The sequence below is a fragment of the Sebastes umbrosus genome, chromosome 17, assembly GCF_015220745.1.
Source record: "Sebastes umbrosus isolate fSebUmb1 chromosome 17, fSebUmb1.pri, whole genome shotgun sequence".
Lineage (NCBI taxonomy): Eukaryota > Metazoa > Chordata > Actinopteri > Perciformes > Sebastidae > Sebastes > Sebastes umbrosus.
Genome location: NC_051285.1, coordinates 19304072 through 19326652, shown reverse-complemented (window position 1 = coordinate 19326652; position 22581 = coordinate 19304072). Strand labels below are relative to the sequence as shown.

General features: G+C 38.7%; 2 protein-coding genes across 8 annotated transcripts in view; one reads left to right on the top strand and one right to left on the bottom strand.

The window, feature by feature from the left end:
* Positions 1-17465, top strand: part of thoc2 (THO complex 2) — a 27587-nt gene extending 10122 nt beyond the window's left edge. For 2 of the 5 annotated variants that reach the window (XM_037749188.1, XM_037749187.1), the window contains exons 15-39: positions 462-563; positions 1627-1711; positions 2663-2756; positions 2896-2976; positions 3096-3192; positions 3509-3626; positions 3749-3928; positions 4080-4244; positions 4785-5060; positions 5301-5442; positions 5658-5815; positions 6305-6433; positions 6904-7035; positions 7156-7340; positions 8045-8220; positions 8519-8621; positions 8802-9187; positions 9486-9544; positions 11125-11160; positions 14137-14268; positions 14444-14510; positions 14598-14743; positions 14954-15030; positions 16480-16526; positions 16622-17465. In XM_037749188.1, the coding sequence (XP_037605116.1) occupies positions 462-563; positions 1627-1711; positions 2663-2756; positions 2896-2976; positions 3096-3192; positions 3509-3626; positions 3749-3928; positions 4080-4244; positions 4785-5060; positions 5301-5442; positions 5658-5815; positions 6305-6433; positions 6904-7035; positions 7156-7340; positions 8045-8220; positions 8519-8621; positions 8802-9187; positions 9486-9544; positions 11125-11160; positions 14137-14268; positions 14444-14510; positions 14598-14743; positions 14954-15030; positions 16480-16507 (3154 nt within the window). In that variant the 3' untranslated portion in view covers positions 16508-16526; positions 16622-17465. Of the gene's footprint in view, positions 1-461; positions 564-1626; positions 1712-2662; positions 2757-2895; positions 2977-3095; positions 3193-3508; positions 3627-3748; positions 3929-4079; positions 4245-4784; positions 5061-5300; positions 5443-5657; positions 5816-6304; positions 6434-6903; positions 7036-7155; positions 7341-8044; positions 8221-8518; positions 8622-8801; positions 9188-9485; positions 9545-11094; positions 11161-14136; positions 14269-14443; positions 14511-14597; positions 14744-14953; positions 15031-16479; positions 16527-16621 lie in introns of all 5 variants that reach the window. The other 3 variants (XM_037749186.1, XM_037749184.1, XM_037749185.1) reach the window with 2 other exon arrangements.
* A 3581-nt stretch (positions 17466-21046) lies between these two features.
* gria3a (glutamate receptor, ionotropic, AMPA 3a) overlaps positions 21047-22581 on the bottom strand; it is a 104822-nt gene continuing 103287 nt past the window's right edge. For all 3 annotated transcript variants that reach the window (XM_037749092.1, XM_037749090.1, XM_037749089.1), the window contains exon 16: positions 21047-22524. The gene's annotated coding sequence lies outside the window, so the exon portion shown is untranslated. The remainder of the gene's footprint in view (positions 22525-22581) is intronic.

Sequence of the window (22581 nt, the reverse complement as noted above, 5' to 3'; positions counted from 1 at the left end):
GATGCATCTTAAGTTGTTTTTTTTCTTTTTAAATATTCCTTGACATTGCTTGCTACAAATATGACATGCAGCAAATTACTTAATCTGATTTTCAAGAGTAAGTTAACCGTTAAGAGCAGTCCTTTTTTTATTTTTTTATTTTATTAAACTGAATGGTTGACTGCAAAAGAGGTAGAAAATTAACCCTTCTGTTATCTGGCAAATAGTCACACACATAACAGCAGTTTAACATAATGCTAGACAGGATGTGGCTACGTTATTATTCAAGGACCGCTTTGAATTGCAAGCTTTAAATTTGTTTGGCAAGCCGACGTGTTTGGTGGATGTTAAAATTGTTTCCTTAAAGGTAACAGGATTTTTACAACTTCTGTGTCCTATTCTGCCAATCCTGCCCATATTTATGAATGCTGCGTAGCTAAACGCACAGTTTAATTGTGCTTCCTCTATCTATGCTCCCTCAGGTACCGGTTATATGGACAGTGGAAGAATGAGACATATACCAGCCATCCACTGTTGGTTAAAGTCAAAGCTCAGACTGTGGAAAGGGCCAAATACATTATGAAGTAAGTCATTTTTCAGAACCCAATGTACCATTACTGTGCAATCATCTGTCTTTCTGTAGCTTTGGTTGACTTTTGCTGCATCTCCAACCCAACCACCAGGTCAGTACATGTGTCCTTGTGGGCTACGTGCTTCACATTGTGTATGTGGTTATTAAAAATGTGTAGCTATTATAATTTCCCCAGCTAATTCAGACCTGTTGTGTCCAGCCGATTGGTGCTTTAATTCCTATTCATTCAAGTCAAGTTTCTGTGCAGTTTATCAGTTGCCAAGTAAATTCCTGGGATATTCCTCAGTCTTCTTCTTAGGAAATGTAGTGATCTATGTCACATAACCTCACCATCGTCTGGTAAGTCACTTCAGAGGGTGGAGAGCTTCAGATACTGAAACATTTTGGATAATGAATTCAGCTTTGAACACACCACACTATCACCAGAAATTCACTACCATCTGGACATCAAAGCCATCTTTTCTTTCGTCCTTCTGCTTCTACTACACAGAAGCATACATTTAATTTGCTGGTTCACCCTGCTCACAGTAATCTTCAGAAACAAATTTGATAAAATGTCTAAGACGGTTTGACTGTTAATATCTGGTATTACTGTTCTATATTTTTTCCCATATTCATATATGATGTAAAAAGCCAAAGAAAATAACCTGATAAGAAAATTAGGGGTATGTATGTGAAGTTGCAAATCTTATAATATTTGCTAATTTAATAAAACTTCACTCATTGGATGGACTAGATTGGATGCATAGATGTGTTAATGTTTTGCTTTTCACCAGCCCTCTCAAGCTAAGCTGTATTGAAAGGAACGTTTAACACACAGCGCAAGAATTCAAATTGGAGCTTGGGAATACTTTGTTTTGGTTCTGGTCAAGTAATTATTCTAACACTTTTCTGCTATAAATCACTGCTTTATCTTAAGCTGACAACCACAAGAGCATTTTGTCAATTGCTGTGAAGCTTACAGAAGTGACCGTCTTTGCTTACAGCACTCGTTGCATCATCTTGTGTTTTTAATCTGATATTTCCCATCTTGTGCTTTTTTTTCCCCTCCATAGGCGGTTGACCAAAGAGAATGTGAAACAATCTGGAAGGCAGATTGGCAAGCTGAGCCATAGCAATCCCACCATCCTCTTTGACTATGTAAGTGTATTTTTCTTTGATTAATTTATTCTACTTAAGACCCATTTTGAATGATGTCAACAAACTACAAAGACAAATTAATTCCAGATTTTGCAGGCGAAAATAAACAGTGTTCTTCTACAGCATGAAGCGCCTTGCTCCCTCCATATACCAATTATATTTTAACATTAACATTCTTCCTCATTTAACATAATATCTGAATTGAAACATTTTCAATTTGAGCAAAGTACTGTGCTTTGATATATCCTTACACACTTACAATTAATGTTTTGCTGTGTAATAGTATTAGAGATGCACCGATAGCAATTTTTTCATGGCTGATTAATTTCTAAGAACTATAAGTGACAGCATACACAAACATTTTCTTTCCTTTCATGGAAAATTCAATTGTATATTTATAATAAAACATTGAATGTTAAATAACTTATATTTTCTCCAAACTGCATCAAGTTACAGGATCTTCTATCACTCTCACTAAAACAAATCTGAAATATCAGACTGATCGGCCAGTCACCGGTCATGGCCGATCAGCTGGTTTCGACCGATAGCTGATCAATCGGTGCATCTGTAAGAAGTATTCTTAATAATGTCACATGCCTTACACTGTTCTGTGTTTGTAGTAGCGCTAAACAATGCAAATACAATATAGAAGACATCGTTAAGTGTAGAGAATTTTTGCATATGCAGTAATCGGAGGATGTACCATGTTGAGTGGTCTGCATTTCTACACATCTCTGCAAACTACTTCACCACTCCCTTTTGTAACTGAGTTTATTCCCCTGATCTGTGGATATTTAAGTGTAGATGCACATATACCATAAGGATGACTTAAGCAGATTTGTTTGGCTACTCAGTGGAGGTAAAGTGGTAGAATCAGGTAAGGTATAATGTACAGTATATCCTCTTTAGTTGGTGATGTTTTATCTCCTCCTCTGTCCTGTTGTACATCAGATGCTGTCTCAGATCCAATGGTACGACAACCTCATCGTTCCAGTGGTGGACTCCTTGAAATACCTCACGTCCCTCAACTATGATGTCTTGGCCTGTATCCTACACTGTTCCCTCTTTATTTAGTCAGCTAACAACATACATGTATGTGTGTGTGAGTGTTGGAGGCAGTGGGGTGCGAAGGTTAAAGGGCTTCTTTCCGTTTTCTTTGTTGTTCCACTTAACTCTGTCTTCAGATTGCATCATTGAGGCTCTGGCCAATCCCGAGAAGGAGAAGATGAAGCATGACGACACCACCATCTCCTCGTGGCTTCAGAGTATGTGGCTTCACAGTTACTGTACAGCAGTCACATCATTAATTTGCATGCAAAAGGAGAGAAACCGTTTGATGTTTTAATGAGTGTCTAACATACACCTGTTCGTCTTGTCAACCAAGGCCTGGCGAGTCTATGTGGAGCCGTGTTCAGAAAATACCCAATTGAGTTGGCCGGCCTTCTTCAGTATGTCACCAATCAGCTAAAAGCAGGGAAGAGGTAAGTAGCTCCAAACGACAAATAACAGGATGAGTCCAAGCACCTGTGGGGCTTTATTATCACTGCAAATCACCTCACAACTGACAGTAACAAGCAATGGCTCATGGGCAGGAAAGTGACTACACAGTATTCTGCAAAATTGGACTTAATACATTAATATGATAGAGGTTATTCACGTTGCCTTGAATATCACAGATAAAAATATGGCATGTTGATAATAGAATATTTTAAAATAATTTTAAGGAGATGTTTAACTTGTCACATTCTGCATTATATTTTGTGTGCTTTACTTTATACGTCCCTCCTCTCCCTGCAGTTTTGACCTGTTGATCCTGAAAGAGGTGGTGCAGAAAATGGCTGGCATTGAGATCACAGACGAGATGACCTCAGAGCAGTTAGAGGCCATGACCGGAGGGGAGCAACTCAAAGCGGAGGTATATAGACTCCAGTACAGTTATCATTCCCTGATGCAGTCTCTTGCGCAAGATCTGTATGACTGAACAGTGCTGAACCTGAGCTCGGGTTATTTTCTTCATGGATGTGACTCTGTCAACAGGGTGGCTACTTCGGCCAGATCAGGAACACTAAGAAGTCGTCACAGCGTCTGAAGGATGCACTGCTGGACCACGAATTGGCCTTGCCTCTGTGTTTACTCATGGCTCAGCAACGAAATGGTGTGGTTTTCTTGGAGGGTGGAGAGAAACACCTCAAACTTGTCGGCCACCTCTATGACCAGGTATGCACCCTCTCTCAATATATTAATGTAATCTAGCTCTCTTTTTTTTAGCAGTAAAGTAAACAATTGAATGCCCCTGAATAGACACTCCACACACCTCCTAACAAGATAAATCTTTCTTTTTCTGATATAATCATTTGTATTCCTGCAGTGTCATGACACGTTAGTGCAGTTTGGTGGCTTTCTGGCCTCCAACCTGAGCACTGAGGACTACATCAAGCGGGTTCCCTCCATAGACATCCTTTGTAACCAGTTCCACACTCCACATGATGCTGCCTTCTTTCTGTCTCGGCCAATGTACGCCCATCAGATTTTGGTGAGTGGACTAGTCCGTCAGAACCCCAGTGTGCATCATGTCACAGTTCTGTTATTGAGGGAGATTGTAGTTGTTATGATAAAAACAATGATCTGGTATACATTTTTCCCAGGCAATTCATTCCAAGTGAGATTTTTACTGTATAGTTGTTGTATAAACATTAAGATGAAAAACTGAGAAGAGCCTTCTGTTTTTTTCCTCTTGACTTTACTCGTTTACTTGCTTTCCTCACTTCCATTTCTCTTCTCGTGCACTGATTCGTTTATGTTGAACCTTGAAAATGATTTAAAGACTCAAAACCCCATTAAAAAAAAATGTGGCTGATTGATAGAGGGTTTGTGGGTGTGAGAAGTGTAAAAAAATATATTACCAAATCAGTACTTAATTGTATTCTCTCTATAACTGCATTTCTACATTTTACATCACCTTTTTGTGCTATTTGTATCAATTTATTTAGAACCAAGAAACTATTTCAAATCAAGACAAACATCTTTTTATTTGGAGAAAATGGAGCCCTTACTTTATGCTCTCTATTCACAGTCTAAGTACGATGAGCTTAAGAAAGCAGAGAAAGGCAACCGGCAGCAGCAGAAGGTACACAAGTACGTGGCAGCCTGTGAACAGGTGATGACACCAGTGCACGAGGCTGTAGTGTCCCTCCATCCAGCCAGGGTCTGGGACGACCTTCGCCCCCAGTTCTACGCTACCTTCTGGTCCCTCACCATGTACGACCTGGCTGTTCCACATTCTGCCTACGAGCGCGAGGTCAACAAGCTCAAGGTCCAGATCAAGGCCATCGAGGAGAACCCGGAGATAGTGAGTAGTTGGTCCACAGCCTGCACTTGACACACCACTTGTGACCATTTTTACATTTTATAATTAACTGAAGCATTTGTGTTGTTTGGCTTACAATAATTGCAGCAGTAGAGTATTACAAAAAGCAGCTGATGCAGAGGAGTGCAAGACTCTGTTATTGTATGAGAGATGTAAAAGAGTAAGACAATTATAGGTCGCTTTGTGTATTTATGGTGTGAATATTCTTTCCTTCCAATGTAGCCCTTGAATAAGAAAAAGAAGGAGAAGGAACGTTGCACTGCCCTACAGGAAAAACTGCAGGAGGAGGAAAAGAAGCAGCTGGAGCACGTCCAAAGGGTTCTACACCGCCTCAAACTGGAGAAAGACAACTGGTTGTTGGCCAGTAAGTATCCCCATTTTCATTTGAGTATGATTGATCTTTGAAGTGTATTTATAGAGCCACAATAATTACAAAGCCTAAGTTTGGTTCTTACAGCAACTACATGGATGGAATTAGGCTTTCAGAAGTATATAACACAGATGGCTAATGTCTAATGTCTAAATGTAAATTACCAATCTGTCTCTGTTACTAATACAACTCGAAATGCTTACTGACAGAATCCACAAAGAACGAGACCATAACAAAGTTCCTGCAGCTCTGTCTGTTCCCTCGCTGCATCTTCTCCTCCATCGACGCCGTGTACTGTGCGCGCTTCGTCGAGCTGGTCCACCAGCAGAAGACGCCCAACTTCTGCACCCTCCTGTGCTATGACAGGGTAAGACACTTATCTACATACATGCTGAGACTCTTAAACACTTATGATGATGAAAATTAATTAAACTACATTTTTACAGCAGTCTTCTTAAAGCTTCAAAGTGATTTATTAGATTACACACATAACATAAATAATAATGTGATTAATGAAAGGGGATAATTAAGGCTCTCATTTGGCTCAGTCAACAGAACAGAAGTAGTAGAAATAGCCATTAAAATAACACTAAAGAATACATTTAAGTGTCAAAACTCCACTGAGTGGATCAACAACCACTCAAGTGCTCCATCAAATTAAAGCCTGAATGGGATGTTTAATAACTACTGGACCGTTTTTGTAAAATTAAGTCAGACCATAAATAAATGCAGTTCTGAGATATTGAGCATTAAAGCTTTGACGTACCATCTGGCAAAATCTTTGCAGACCTTTATAGGTTTTTCCATATGCAACTCATTATAGTTAGCTAACACACTACATTGTGTCACTCTGCAGGTGTTCTCCGCCATCATTTACACCGTGGCCAGCTGTACGGAGAATGAGTCCCATCGCTACGGACGCTTCCTCTGCTGCATGCTGGAGACGGTGACCCGTTGGCACAGCGACCGCGCCATCTATGAGAAGGTGTCCATTTCTACTTGTTCTACTACACTTGTCACTTTGTTTTACTTGTAGCATGTTCTGATGCCATCTCTTAAATTACCACTTTCAGCTACTGCCCTCAGGGCAAAGGTACAGAGTCCCCTGTGCACAGAAAAACATTTCTCCCTGTTGCCATAAAATATCTTAAGCAGTAAGGACAGCTACTTTTTGAAGCCAGCTTGCTATCTCAGCACACAGCATTTTATATCTATTTATTTAACCTTGATTCAGTCCTCACCATTAGGTACTTGGTGCTCCTTTTAACGTAGCTTCTATTGTGTATTGTTTTTATGTAAATGTGTTTTAATGTACCCTTTTTAATATCAGATTTTGCACATGCAAACCAAAGACAAATTTCTGCCTTTTGCACGCAAAAAATAAACAAAGTATTTTCTATTTTTATGTAAGATGAGCTGGGAATGAATCTGTCTGTTCTTATTGTGTGGCCATAGGAGTGCGTCAATTACCCTGGCTTCCTGACCATCTTCAGAGCCACAGGCTTCGATGGCGGGAACAAAGCAGATCAGCTGGATTATGAGAACTTCAGGCATGTGGTGCACAAGTGGCACTACATGCTGACTAAAGTGAGCTGCCCTTTCCTTATCATTATTTTTCTTCTTGAAAATTCTGTCCTGTGGCAGTCTGAGCTCTGTGGAAGGTGTGTATTTATCTAAGATCACGTCCTGCGTCTCTGCTCCATTTAGGCTTCAGTTCACTGCCTGGAGACGGGAGATTACACCCACATCCGGAATATTCTCATCGTGCTCACCAAGATCCTGCCCTGCTACCCCAAGGTCCTGAACCTGGGCCAAGCGCTGGAGTGCCGTGTTCACAAGATCTGCCTCGAGGAGAAGGACAAGAGGCCAGACCTCTATGCCTTAGCAATGGGGTAACACAGCATTGTGTGCTGTTCAGCTCTCTGCAGAGCATACCGTTAAAATACTGTATATTATGTGTGGTAATGAAATGGAAAATGTGGAAAGATGGGGTCCTGAAAGAAGAGCAGTGTGCGTTATCTAATTTGTTGAATTATGGATGTTTTATTATAAATATCTGTTAAGCACCAAAGAGTGGCAAGTGGTTACTGTAATGCAGATGTTTGAGCTTTGTTCGGGATGGGTAGACAGTCCGTTGAAGATTTTAACAATTTGCAAGATGGCCAGTGCATTATATTTTAGCTCGAGAGTGGACATGGGAGGAAGTTTATTATAATTCAGCCTTTTAGTGTTAATCAAGTACCTGTTAAAAGGATAATCTTGAGATTTTTAAAGCATTATTGAGACTTAAAAGCTGCAGTATATTACAAGTCTAGTTGCTCTTGTTTAGCATCTGCTTGATAGTAGACAACAAGTGTACAGTCAGGGACAAATCCTTTTCTAGGTGGTATTCTGCACTTAAGTATATACTGATCACTACCTATGAGTGTCCATTCTTGTGTTTATTTATAGCAAAGTATGCAGGGGTTTGTAGATGCAGGGAAATGCTGAGCTCAAATACCTGAGTTTCCCTGTCTCTGTTTAGAAGTTATATTCTTTACAATGTTTGACACATGTTCTTTTGAGGCCTTGTGCAAACCCTTTATGCATCTTATAGTTATTCAGGTCGGTTGAAAAGCCAGAAGGTGCACATGGTCCCCGAGAATGAGTTTCACCACAAGGAGCAGCCAGCACGCAGCGCCACCCCTGCCAGTCAACAGAACGGCCCCGGCAGCACATTCAAGCCTGCCACCAGCACAAGCAAGACAGAGGAGGGGACGTCAGAGGATGGTGGTGAGTGATTTAAAAACACGGCGAGGTTGTTTTGAATTCAGTACAGGGTCAGTAAGGGACCAGATACAATATGGTATTGTACCACATTTGGCTTAGATTTTGTTCTCATCTTCCGAATCATGTTGTTTCACTACATTTGGTAAATATTAAAATGCTTAAGCTTTTTTGTTGTTGTTATTTTCCTTGAAAATATAAATGATAAGTTCAATGCCATAAAACAAACATTGGTGCTACAAATCCTGATATGCATGTCAGTAATATTAATACTGTGCTCATACGATTCTTTTGTTTGTTGCAGATCGGGTGAAGGATAAATCTCAGGGGGCCACAAAGCCAGTGAACAAAGCCAACAGTGCAGCGGCCAAAGTGACCACCAGCAACGGGAACGGTGCTCTCAACAGGTAAGTATCTTAAGAGCTGCTATGGCACAAAGTTATCTCAGACAAAGCTTAAAAAAGCGTCAAAACTTACTGTGAGTAGTGATGTAAGTCTATATATAATACTGTATTAGGATCAGCAGAATTTTGTAAAAAACATTTTTAATTAAGAATTTTGAAAATGAAAAATTCATATCTTTGCAGCACCAAAGCTGTTAAAGAACGGGAAGACAAAGAGAAGAGCGGGAAGGAGAAAAAGGAGAAAAAGGAGAAGACACCAGGCAGCACTCCTGAGACAAAGGCGGAGAACCGTCGGGAGAAGCAGAGAGACGAGAGAGCAGGCAAGGAGGAGCGGGCGGCACGCGAGGGTAAGGAGAAGACCCCCAAGGCAGACCGGGAGAAAGTGAAGGCCGAGGAGAAGAGCAGCAAAGACGACAAGGCCAAAGCTGGCAACGGGGAGCCCGTGGAGCCATCCAGGGAGCGCGATGCCATCAAGGAGTCCAAGAGCAAGGAGAAAGGAGACAGGAGCGCAGTGGCCGGGTCCATCAAGTCACCAGGTCCCAGATCAGAGTCAGCCGAATCTGAGAGGGGTAAGGAGTCTTTACTGGTTGTCTGTTATACTGATGTGTTCTCCACACAGCTCAGTCCACACAAATGTATTCATCCACTTGGACTTTGCGTTTCCTGTTTCACGATGTTGAATCACGTGGATGTCATGCCTTTAGGAGAAGCACATTGCTCAATATGTTTAATTTAATACATCAAATCAAATGCAAGTAGGAATTTTCTCGCCCCTTGCAAAATGTCTCGTCAGTCATGAGTGGATAAATGGAAGCTTTTTGTGATGATTGAATAATTAAACACATTTCAATCTTCTCAACTTTACAGATCACAAAAGACGAAAGATCGACAGTCACTCTTCTCCGTCCCACTCCTCGTCTGTTAAGGTTAGTATGGCTTGAGGAAGGCTGTGCCAGTTTCTTCTCTATCTACCGGAGCGTTCCCTGCCGTTGCACATTCCAGCATCCCGAAGATCACCAAGGAGAGTTGTCGCACATGCAGGCATGGCATCTGGAAATCCCAACCAAATCCATGGGAGTTGGAAAGCATTCCATGGACATCAGCATAATATTTTGCAGAATTGGGAGAAAACCCCTCAAAGACTTAGCCAAGAGAATATTGTGTATAATGAGTATTTTCATATTGAAATATTTATCTATTTTCATATTAATGAAAGCAGTCAGTGTGCCTTGGGAAGAAAGAGATTTTTTAAAGCATTTTTATATTCCTTGTGGATTCTTTTTGCTTTTTTGAGAATGATATCCACCTGAAGTAAAATGGCTTGCCAAATCAAGAGCTTTCGCCTTCTCCAATGGCAATTTTTTTTTAACACCGAGAGCAGTTTTTTTTACTACTTGAAATGGTGTCCAAGATTTTTTTTCCCCTGTTTTTGCAAGCTGAGAAGATACCCTGGTTAAAGTGATGTAAAGTATTTTACTTCCCCCTCAACGTGCCCGGATCCAGCGCAGAGTCGAGTCGGATGGTGTCCAGCAAAACCACGCTGCTGTGGGAGCACCACGCTGCTGTAGGAGCACCACGCTGCTGTAGGAGCACCACGCTGCTGTAGGAGCGCCAAGCTGCTGCGGCTCAGTCATCAGCCCCCCTTCTATCTCCGTTTGTTAAAACGGCCTGCATGCCGCCTTCACGTCACACGATCCAGTCAGTCCTGCCGGCCCCTACAACGCTGCCCCTACAACGCTACCCCCACAGCGCTACCCCCACAACTACCAGCCATCAGCATCAACAGTCGTACTACCTCCTGGCAAGCCACCAGCAACTGAGATCAACGGAGAAAATGAATGTCGCAGTTTTGAATCAGCCAAAAATGCAGAGGAAAGTAAGCCTGCCCCTACGAAGCGAGAGAGAGAGAGGGAAAGCGTGGGCGAAGCCTGAATCATCTGGAGCGTTGCCCAAACCACTGGAAGCTTGTGATAGTTCTTTATTTTACCCTTCCACCAGAGAAATAGGCTCCCTGTGTCTTATCCATACCTGAACTGTAAGTGACAGCAACAGTTACCTATGTAGGGCTGCAGTCAAGCACATACGAATTAAGTGATTTGTCTTACACACACAGGCACACGCATACACATTATTTACAGCACTTGCACTTTAGATGTATTGACTACAAGCTGCGCTGTAGGACTTTTATATTATGCTGCCTGATATTGCAGACATGTCTGTAGTAATATGACTAGTAGTTATTTCATATATGCTCAGGGTTTTCTATTTTAAGTATTGACATTCCAGATGTTGAGCTTATGAACTCTCCTTTATGTAATAACCTTGTCAAAGCCTTAGTCCTTGAAGGTCAGAGGTCAAGGGAGAAGTATGCTGTTGGTCCGGGCAGCCCCGACTCCCCCTCCCCCCTCAAACCCCTTCTTCCAACTCTCTACTGCTGTCTGACAACCTCCTTCCAACTCCCCCCACCCCCTCCCAGCTCATCTGTCATCTCCATTCATCCCTACAGGACAATAGCAACGAACCCAAGGAGTCCACATCCAAGGTTTGAACTGCCTCTGCTACTCCTACATTCTCTCAGATTGTCTGTTTTCTTTGTTCAGGAGCCAAAAATGTGTACAGCTGCTGACAAGAAATAAATTTGGGTGCGTTCCAAATCGCATACTTTATTTTTTCACTTTTAGTGCGTACAAATGCTGCCCTTCCAAAGTGCATTCTATTTCATGTAGTATGCATACAATTGGGACATACTACTTCGCCACAACATGGCGCCTCGACCCTCTTTCTCATAATGTATATCCGTTCCGCAGAGGATTGTGGGTCAGAATAGCCAGAAAAGCATGCTGGCTTGCATACTGCAAATAAAATAAAATAAAATACAACCGGATGTAGTAGGACATCCTGGTATTTTTGGCATACTACATTTGACATACTATGTATTGTATTTTTTCTGGCATACTAAATAGTATGGTGGTATGCGTATTGGAACGCACATTTAGATGTCAGTGATTTTCTCCATCTCTCCATTTTTTGTATTCTCACACTTTGTAATAAGGACAGTATTAGTGGATTCATTTGTGTGTCACCATTACCAAATTGCTGGATGTAAAAACCAAAGCAATGAGTTAAAAGAGGCAAAAAAGACCCTGTAGAAATGAGTATGACTGCAGTTTGGTGATAATCTCTGTGGCTTTTTCATTACAAGCAACCTTTCACATTACACATAGTTATTTGATTGATTTTTAATATAAAGAATACTGAGTAGCTTACAGATAATTTACACCCAAATTGAATTTGAAAAATACAGAAAGGTGCATCATAAACACCAAACAGTTGTTTCTTCAGGTTATGTTTGTTACAACATTGGATCACATTTGATGTAATTAGGTTTTTTGACTAACTAATTGACCTTAATCAAGCACAAACAGAAAAAAGCTAATATTTAGTAGAGGCAGTCATTTTAGCCCTGTGTCTATGTGGACATGTCTGTACCCTACACTTCTTTATGTTGATCAGTGTTGATGTCTTTGTGATTCAGTGTTAAGACAAAAAAAAAAACAATGTCCTAGCAGGTTGGATATTGTGAAAAATGTCAGGGTAAAAAACTTACATGACTAAAATGTCTCACTGAATGTGTCACAGTCACTGAACTACATGTACTGCTCAGGATCATATTCATTGTTTGACTTATTTCCACATCAACATTTGTGCAGAAAGAAGTATATATGTCATGTATGGTAACACTTTACTTAAAAGACACAGTCACACATGAGAAATTGACATTCGCCTCCGGTTCTCCTCCATTCTGTGCGAGCAAGGCGGCGAACAAACATTTGCTTCCAGTTGCGAAGCAAATTCACGACTTCGCATTTGCATGGAGTATAACTTTGGTGATTGTCACTCGCTTGCATTCGCACATGTGTGACCGTGCCTTAATAGGATAGTTTGGGTGTTTTTGAAATGGGGTTGTATGAGGTTCTTATCCATAGTCTGTGTATTATCTACAGTAGAGGATTTTCTGCACGCTCCCAGTTTGGAGAAACAGACAGGAGTTACTGCACTTAACCAAAGCAATGTACTGAGGTGGACTGGGGCAGCAGCAAAACATATTTTAGCAACCTAAAAGAAAGGCCCCAACTAATAAAAATCTATATCCGTTCAAGCGTACGCTATATTTAGAATATTTTCACTGCTTTACTGTGCCGTCAGACAGCCCTTTCCGGCGGGAAACTGAAGCAGTTATATCCGTCTATGCTCTCGACAATGCCGCCAGACTCAATTGAGGAAAAAAAAATGTAATTTTGGCTTGTTCGGTTAGTTTGTTTGTGCTATTGTATGACTTTGGTGAATCCAATCTAACCAAAGTCACACAATAACACAAACTAACGATCGAGGCAGCGGTAGACCAACAACTCCTGTGTTCTGCAAGTAAATTTAATGGGTTTTTTTTCAACAGAGTCTGGTTGCTGTAGCGAGAGCATAGATAACAGCTTCAGTTCCTCGTTGGAAACATAGACTGTATAGCTGTCGCACGGGATGGTAAACCGTTGAAAATACACAGCAGTACATTGCTTTGTTTCCGTACGGTAACTCCTCTCTGCTTCTCCAAACTGGGGGTGGGCTGACGTCATCTACTGTAGATAATACGCTGACTATGGATAAGTACCTCATACAACCCCACTTCAAAACACCCAAACTATCTATTTAAGTCCTCCTAATAACATCAAATATGAACACAAAATTTATGTTCATACAGCTTTTATTATGTTTTCATTAATTATCTGTTTATGCGTCAGCCTCCACTTGCCCACGAGAGGAGTTCTATTCATTAAAATGCTTATATCAGTTTCCAACTACATTAGTGTTATTAACCATTTATTAAATGTTTACATAATGCTTATAAATGCTAAATAGGGGGAAATAAACTAAAGTGTTGCCCACTTTTTTTTAATGTACAGTATAATAGATTATGGACAACTATTTTAAAGAATATTCCCAGTTAGCCATGAGTTGTAGTTTTTGCTGTGAAGTGGTTCATCACCTACCTCACTGTTGAGTCCTGCTTTCACTGGAAGCTAACAATAAATCCTCCACTACCAACAGGACCGATTTGAACTTAATCAAAGCATGTTGTGATATTTGTTAAATCATATTAGTTTGGCGACATGGAACTGCAGTGAGTGTTAAAGTTCTTTAATAGCTTTTTGGAATTGGAGTCAGTTTTTGTCGTCAGCTTGATCAATACTGGTACAAGTATTTCAAATCTCAGTAATAGGTATTTGAATAGAAATATAGTCATATCAGTCAATATTTGAAACTGATAAGATCAACGTGGAGCAACAAAAAAGATTTCAGTGTTTAGTATATTTTCACATTGTTTGTTTTAATACTACTGTTGGTTATTTATTTGTAACATTAACTTCAATTTGTAGTGATATTAACACTCAATATGAATGCCCTCTGGACAACATAAACATATTTTTGTTTGTCTCGTTCTGTACATATATAATTGCCTTCACAGCACCACGCCAACTACAATTCAGTTACCCGGTCCAAGAGCAGAGAGAGGGAGATGGAGAAGAAAGATTCAGACAACACACAAGGCCGATCCAAAGAGAAGAAGGAAGAAAAGGATCGCAAAGAAAGGAAAAGAGTCAGTATTTGACAAGACCACTGCACTTTGAGAAATGTTTTTTTTTAAAGGACATCCTAGTGAAGTTTTTATGGGTAGCAACAAGGGATTGGTTCAATATGTTCATACATTCTATGGTCCGGATTTTTTGTTCCCACCATTAACATGCTCTATGTCGTGTTGTTTTCTATTTTAGGACCACGCTGTCAATGACCGTGAGACGAGCCAAGAGTCCAAACGTAGAAAGGATGAGAATGGAACGAGTATGTTTCTTCTTGACAGATCTGAAGTAGCCATTCTCCCAACGAGTCAAGTGTAAACAAAAAACAAACTTGATCTTCTCTTCCCAGATTCCTCCAAAAACAGCAAGAGCGCGAGTCCTTCTTGCGATTCCCCGCTTTCAGCTGAAAAAGAGAAGAGCAAAAGATCCAAATCCTCCAGCAAAGAGAAGACCGAGTCTGTGAAACCTGAGCGGACGTCCTCTGGAGGCAAAAAGGTCAACTCAGCTCTACTGTTTGTAGAGTACATGACCTTTAATTCAGGAACTTGTAGTCTTATCGTCCCTCGTCATTTCAGTCAAATCGTACATTTTTATTGCGTGAATAATAAATTTAGATGTAAATTAATACTAAATATTCATGCCGCTTTATCTCCATTACTACTGACCTGTTTTTAAATTCATACTTCTTTGTGTTTTGTGCCACAGGAATCCAGACACGATAAAGAGAAATCTGAAAAGAAGGAGAAGAGGGACAGCAGCGGAGGAAAGGAAGAGAAAAAGCAATATCCTTAACGTAACGTAGATCACATAACTCATATTTCAATCATATTTGTACTGTTTAGTGTGAATATTTTAATATTTAAAGGTATGAAGTCTTTCAAAATTGTAGTTTTTTTAACTTCACTGCTTCACCAGGTCAGTTGGCCACATTTGTGGTCATCACAGATGAAGTAGCTTGTTTTAAAACTCTTGTTATATCTCAATATGGATACTGAGAGTAGTACACTTCCATGTAGTACACTGTGTACACTATGTACTTACTTGTGCAGGGCGTGAATTTCGACAGGGTGGTGTTGTCTCAAATCAAACACGGCTGTTGTGCACTAACTGGAAAATGAAGATCGCAACATTTGACCACTTCATCTTATTTTTAATGGCAAATTGCAACCAGACGGAGCATTTACGACAACATACGACCGCGATTGTCACCTTCTAAAATATCTGCCGGATTGTTTGCTAACTAATCATCCACTTAGGGTGATCAATTTGACCCAGACAGACGTGATCACTATAAGCAGTTTCCACTGTAATTGTACTCCGGTGTTCACCAGAGCAACCGCTGCGGGTTCCTCGGCTGCAATTTTCACAAGTTTGGTGGTCACTCCCTTTCCGCTACGTAGCCAAGAAGGCGACCGTTGAGGGTGAGAAGTGTCCAGCGTTACACACTCAACTTTTTGACCGTTATGAGTACACCATCTGGGAACTCGTAGTGCACTGCATTTTGCCACACAGTGTGAATGCACTTGTGCACTCAAGATAGTAAGCGTGGTTACGGAAGTATGCAAATTAAGACTGCATGTGTAAACATTTGTGCACCAGCATTACACCATGTGTTGAGCCACCCACTGCACTAAATGTGTTTCCATTATGAGAGAATCACCTCCATTTGTATCTATTGTGTGTCACTAAACACACTCATGCAATAACGGTTGAAGATTGCAGCAGATGCTATATTGCATTGAGGAGCCAGCCAACAGGACTTGTAAACATAATTAGTGCACTAATCCTCCGCCTATAACCGTTCGACTTTTCTAATTTCAACATTTAACTGTAGGCAAATTTACAATTACTGCAGCCCACTCTGATACGTGTCGAGCTAAACTGATCATAATCTTTAACTTGGATCTCATTATTGGATTTGGACATTTCGAAAGAGCCATTTTGTTGCAAATACTGTTGCTCATTCGCTTTATAGCAGGCAGTTACTGGCACTCAAGTATTAATGGTGTTTTCCTCATTTCCTGAAATGATTAAAAACGATTATTTTGGGGTTCTGATCATGTTCACTGTGTTAGATCCCACCCTTTAATATCAGTTAGAAAATGAAAAATAAGCAGCCTGGATTCAAGGCTCGTCTCTGTTCTATGACAAATACAGATGTTTGTGACAATATTTCTACCCGTCACCCTTTCAGTCTTTGATTTATTTACCATTTCCCTTAACAGTCATACTCATAAATCCTCTGACAAGCACAGATAATGTGCACCTATCAGTGAAGGTAAGACACACTCAACATCTTCGTAAACAGCTCTCAATACAACGTCTATGAGGTCAGTATTTCATATATTTTCTCTTCTCCTCTCTGATCCACAGCAGAACTGGAGAAGCTGTGTTTTTTATCTGCGAGACATCTGCAATTCCATCTCTGTACTATGTTGTTAACTCGTACTCATTTCTGCCTGTGTTGTTTTGCTGTAAACTCCCCTCCCAAGTGTTTGTTAGCTGTAGTTATCTCAACTTTTTTTCCGTTTCAGTATACAGTAAACCAGCTGAAATATTTTTTCTTTTTTATTATCCCGTATGGGCACAATGTGCTGCTCTAATCACAATATTATTTTAATTAGAAAACGTGGTTACTGTATGAAATGATCTCTTGGTAACACCTGGTCATGGATTCAATAATCTCATGCTTGAAAATGTGTATTTTATTTTGTACTTTGTCAGGCTTCGCTTTTTGCTCGTTTTATTGGAGTTAACATGCTTTCCATACTCACTTACCTCATATCCTTTTGAGATACTTAGATATTTTTTATTTATTTATCTCCACCTTTTAATCTGAGTAAGACGGTCAACGAAAGTGAGGAAAATGATACAAAGGACCAGTTTGTATATTGTGTACAATAATAAAGAGGGTAACATGAAATTCACATCATGTTATTTCTTCTTTTTTTTCTTTTTGATGTCCCTTACAGTCCTTTTGTGATTTTGTGTTAATCAGGTTTTTACATAATTTATAAAAATGCCAGTTCGACCTTGATTCAAATGTAGAATTGTAAAGAAAAATCAGACGAAAACATTCTGACGCTCTGTACTCCAAATACAACTGTTTCGAAAATGACTTTTGGAGATTTTATCTGCTGTACTCAATGAGTGTAAGCTTTTTTTAAAAAAAAACAAAAAAACAATAAATAATAGTTTTCCTAGTGTGTCACTTTGATATTGTCTCCTACCTTTGGTTCTTTCATTCTCTGCAAACAGCTCATTATTGTTGTTGGATGGTCACTCACCACTTAGCTTCATTCCAGATGGCCATGTCGTTGTGAAAATATCTTTGTATTGGAATGATCAGATGAGATGAAAATGAAAAATGAGAAGAGCCTTCTGTGTTTTTCTTCTTCACATTACTCGTTGGCTTTCTTTCCTCACTTCCGTTTCAGATTGGGCTTTTATGGTCACAGTATAGTATGTCGAAAAACAAAAAAAAAGTCACAGAATAGGTTGTCGAAAAAAATAAAAGTCATTGTATAGCATGTCGAAAAAATAAAAAAGTTATAAAATACTATGTTGAAAAAAAGTCAGTGTATTATGTCAACAACAAAAAAAGTCATAGGTTCTTGGTTTGGTTGCCATATGTTGGGAAAAAGAGTCATAGTATAGTATGTTGAAAAAATAAGTCCTAGATTAGTATTTCGAAAAAAGTCATAGTATAGTATGTCGAGAAAAGTCAGAGTATAGTATGTCGAAAATAGGCATAGTATATTATGTCAAAAAAAAATCAAAAAGGCATAGTAAAGTATGTCAAAAATAAATTCATACTATAGTATGTCGAAAAAAATTAAAAAAGTAATAGTACAGTATGTCGAAAAACTAAAAAGTCACAGTATAGTAAGTCGAAAAAATTAAAAAGTAATGGTATATTATATCAAAAAATGGAAAAAAGTCATTGTATAGTATGTTGAAAAAATAAGTCATACTATACTATGTCGAAAAAAGTCATAGTATAGTATGTTGAAAAAATTAACAAAAGTAATGGTTTAGTATGTTGGAAAAATAAAACTCATAGCATAGGTTGTCGAAAAAACTAAAATCGTATAGTCTGTCGAAAAAATAAGTCATATAGTATGTTGAAAAAAATAAGTCATTGTATACTATGCCGAAAAAATAAGTCATAGTTGTCGAAAAAATAAAAAAGTCATAAAATACTATGTTGAAAAAAAGTCAGTGTATTATGTAAAAAAAAAAAAAAAAAAGTCATAGTATAGTATGTCAAAAAAAAGTCTTAATACATACTATAGTACATACTGATGCTGGTGGTTCTGATGCTGCGTAACCTCCTGCCTGACGGCAGATGTGTAAACAGTCTATGTGAGGGGAAGAGGCTCTGCTTACACAGTGCCTCTGGAAGATGTCCTGGATGGAGGGGAGAGAGACACCTATGATCTTTTCAGCTGTCCTCACTATGCGTTGTAGGGTCTTGCGTTCCGCTGCTTTGCAATTCCCAAACACAGTAACAGTGATACAGCTGGTGAGGACACTTTTCACAGTGTCTCTGTAGAAAGTGGAGAGGATGGGCAGTGGTAGGCTGGCTTTCTTCATTCTACGCAAGAAGTGGAGGCGTCACTGTGTCTTCTTGGCTACTGAGTTGGTGTTCAGGTGCCAGGTGATGTCATCAGTGATGTGCACACCAAGAAACTTGGTGCTCTTGACCCTCTACTGTGGAACCACTGACGGGCAGTGGAGACTGGTCATCGGGCCTCCTCCTGAAGCCTTCAGTTTTTTCGAGAGAGATAGGTTGTTGTCCTTGCACCAGCTCACCAGTTGCTCCACTTCCTCTCTGTATGATGTTTCATTATTGTTGCTGACGTCAGCAAACTTAATGATGTGGTTGGATATAGACTTGGCAGCACAGTCGTGGGTGAGCAGTGTGAACAGCAGTGGACTGAGCACACAGCCCTGGGGAGAACCCGTGCTCAGTGTGACGGTACCTGATGTTCTGCTGCCGATCCGTACAGACTGTGGTCTCTCTGTCAGAAAGTCCAGGATCCGATTGCAGAGGGAGGTGACCCAGCAGGGAAAGTTTTCCTATTGTACTATGACTTTCGACATACTATACTATGACTTTTTATGACCTTTTTCGACCTACTATATTATGACTTTTTTTCAACATACTAGACTATGAATTTTTTATACTTTTTTCAACATAATATCCTTTGACTTTATTTATGACTTTTTTCAACATACATTACTTTTTCTCAAAATATTATAGTATAATTTTTTTTTTACTTTTTTTTTTACATAATATACTGATTTTTTTATGACTTTTGTCAGATATAATATACTATGAATTTGTTTTACTTTTTTCATCACTGTAACTTTTTAAAGACATTTTATGACATTTTATGACATTATACTGGTACTTTTATTCCGACTTTTTTTAAAACTTTTTCAACATACTATAATATGACTTTTAACATACTAGGACGTTTTTATGACTTTTTTTCAACATATATTATGACTTTTTGCAATATATCCCTTGACCTTTTCTGCCTTACTATACTGTGACGTTTTTATAACTTTGACATACTATAATTGTTTTTTAAGACTTCTTATGACATATTATGACTTTTTCATGACTTTTTCGACATACTATATGACTTTTTTTCCACATACTATAGTATGATTTTTTTTTAACTTTTTTCAGCATACTATACTATGACATTTTTCGACCTATTTATACTATGACTTCTTATTTTTTTTGACATACCATACTATGACTTCATGACTTTTACAACATACTATATGACTTTTTAGACATACTATACTATGACTCATGATTTGTTCTACATACTATACTCTTGATTTTTATCTCTTTTTCAACATACAATGCTAAGACTTATTAATAAACTTTTATGCTTTTTTTTTCTCGACATACTATACTATGTTTTTATGACTTTTCTTTTATACATACTATCAGAGGTGGAAAGAATACTAGAATTTTGTACTCAAGTAAAAGTACTGTTACTTTAAATAAATGTTACTCAAGTAAAAGTAAATGTAAAAAAAATGTACTTGAATAAAAGTAAAAACAAGTAAAAACAAAATAGACTTCATTAAATGTATACAGTCTATGATGAAATATCAACTTATACACAAGTGGAACAACATCAGCAACAAGACCTCTTTTGTCCAAACCTACAGATGGGCACTCGGAAGTCTGTGCATACAACTGATTATCAATTACATACATATACAGGATCGGATATCGGGCGATACTGACTCAAGTAGCTGGATACGGTATCTATGAGAATGGGGCTCTATCTATCTATTTAATTAAATTCTATATGCATATACTATATATATTGTATATTATATACTGAAATTTGAATTCCTGTTTAAGTTTTGACCAATTTGTTTCTGCATTAAAAAGGTTTACATTTGAATTGTAATTCCTGTTCATTGTGAAGATTTTTCACTAAGTTGCTGATACAAGATTTATTATTTTGATAATATAATAATTTCAATTTATGAAGCCCAGGTATCGCTATCGGTATCGGGACTTAATAAGTCGGATCCAGTTCAGTTCCCTGTTGTAAAATATTCTCTGATGTCTAGAGAAAAGTCCTGGTAGTCAATCCAACAGCATGTCCGTGGATTGTCATTATAGTACACTCTGTAGTAAGACATGTATGCCCTGCAGCAGGAAAAGAAAAATCAGATTGATAATTGACAGTATTTCTTCAGTGACAGTTTATGTAATCTTTTTTTTTACATGTTAAAAAAGATGATAATTCCAAAAGATGAATATAAACCTGCTTTTATTAAGGAAATGTAATAAAATCCTTTGTACATGACCTCTCCACAGAGGTTCATTGTGTCCATACATGCAACTCTCATGGTTGAGGTACTGTTACAAATGAACTGGAAAAAACTAAAACCAAACTGGATTAAATGTCATTATGGGACTATAAACTAAACCAGGGTCCATTTCGAGTTGCAGTTTGGTCAAACTATTACCAAATTCACATGCACTTTATCTGGGGAGAAAAGGATGAGAAAGTTGGATATACTAAACAAATGTAGGCGTACATGGTTTGTAGCATTTGTAGGATTTTTTTCCTTCAGTTTATAAAAAGTTCACTTATACAAACAGACAAACGATTCATTTGTAGCTCTTCCCTCAATGTACAGTTCACCTTCTGCCTAATGCATAGACACAGAAAGCTTATCACAACCAAAGAAGCTATGGTGTGTTATCATTTACCAAAAGATTTTGAGATTCACATCTGCAGATACTGCATTTACATGAGAACGGCTTCTAAGTGTGTACAAAGTGTAAACCATAAGCTCAGTTAAACCATTTGAAAATGCTGTCACATAAAAAGGGGTCACTCTCGTAGTCTCTAAAGGATTTATAATGCTTTCGGTTTCAACAATATGGCACTAAGTGATTAAAAGCTGACCTCATTTCAATAAAAAACGGTCTTGTTTCCAAATAGTGGCAGTTGAAACAAATGCAGTCTCACATGGTTGATTTAAAACAAGCATCTAAATGAATACGGTCAGTTGTATACAATGTCCAAAAGGCTTTGAAAATAACACCACCTAAGCAGTTCCAGATGACCTCTAGTTTCATATTATTGATATTTTCTGAGTAAAAACTGGGGTACAATGTTGTCACTTTAATTGATGCTTAACCCTAATGATTGATGCTTGTCCTAAATATTATGAAACTGAAAATAGTCTTATAGTAAAACAAGAAAATGACTTTACTTCACTAAATATAACATTTATTAACTTAAGATTTCACCACGAAAATATGTCTGTAAAGTATTCAAATGACTTAATAAGTACTCCAGGATGTTTTGATTGCAAATCTTGGCTTTTTTTTTCTTCTTCAAAATAGAAAACAACTGAAATTACAACAGTTCATCTAATTATCATTTGAAGCAATGTTTTGCCCTATAGTTCCACAGATTTTTTTGTTGTTTTCAAGTGAATTCAATTTTAATTGCATTGCCATGACGCCAAAATGCTCCATAAGGCACTACAAGAGGCAAATCTCATGTTTCCAGAAGCAAAAGTCCTGTTGCGACATTGCCCTCTGTTAGTGTGACGGGCCTCACAACCCAGAATGAGCACTTGTTGACTTGTAGGCTTGTGTCCAAGCTGATGACAAAGAAGGCTGTTGCCTCCAGGATGCCAGCTTCGGGGTGTCGGGGTCACACAGAGTGGCTGTTTCGTCCAGACGCACCAGTTGGAATCGTCACGTTTCACCTCTGCAGAGGAGATGTGCAAAGGATGAGGATCAAATCAACTGTTAATCATCTTTAGCT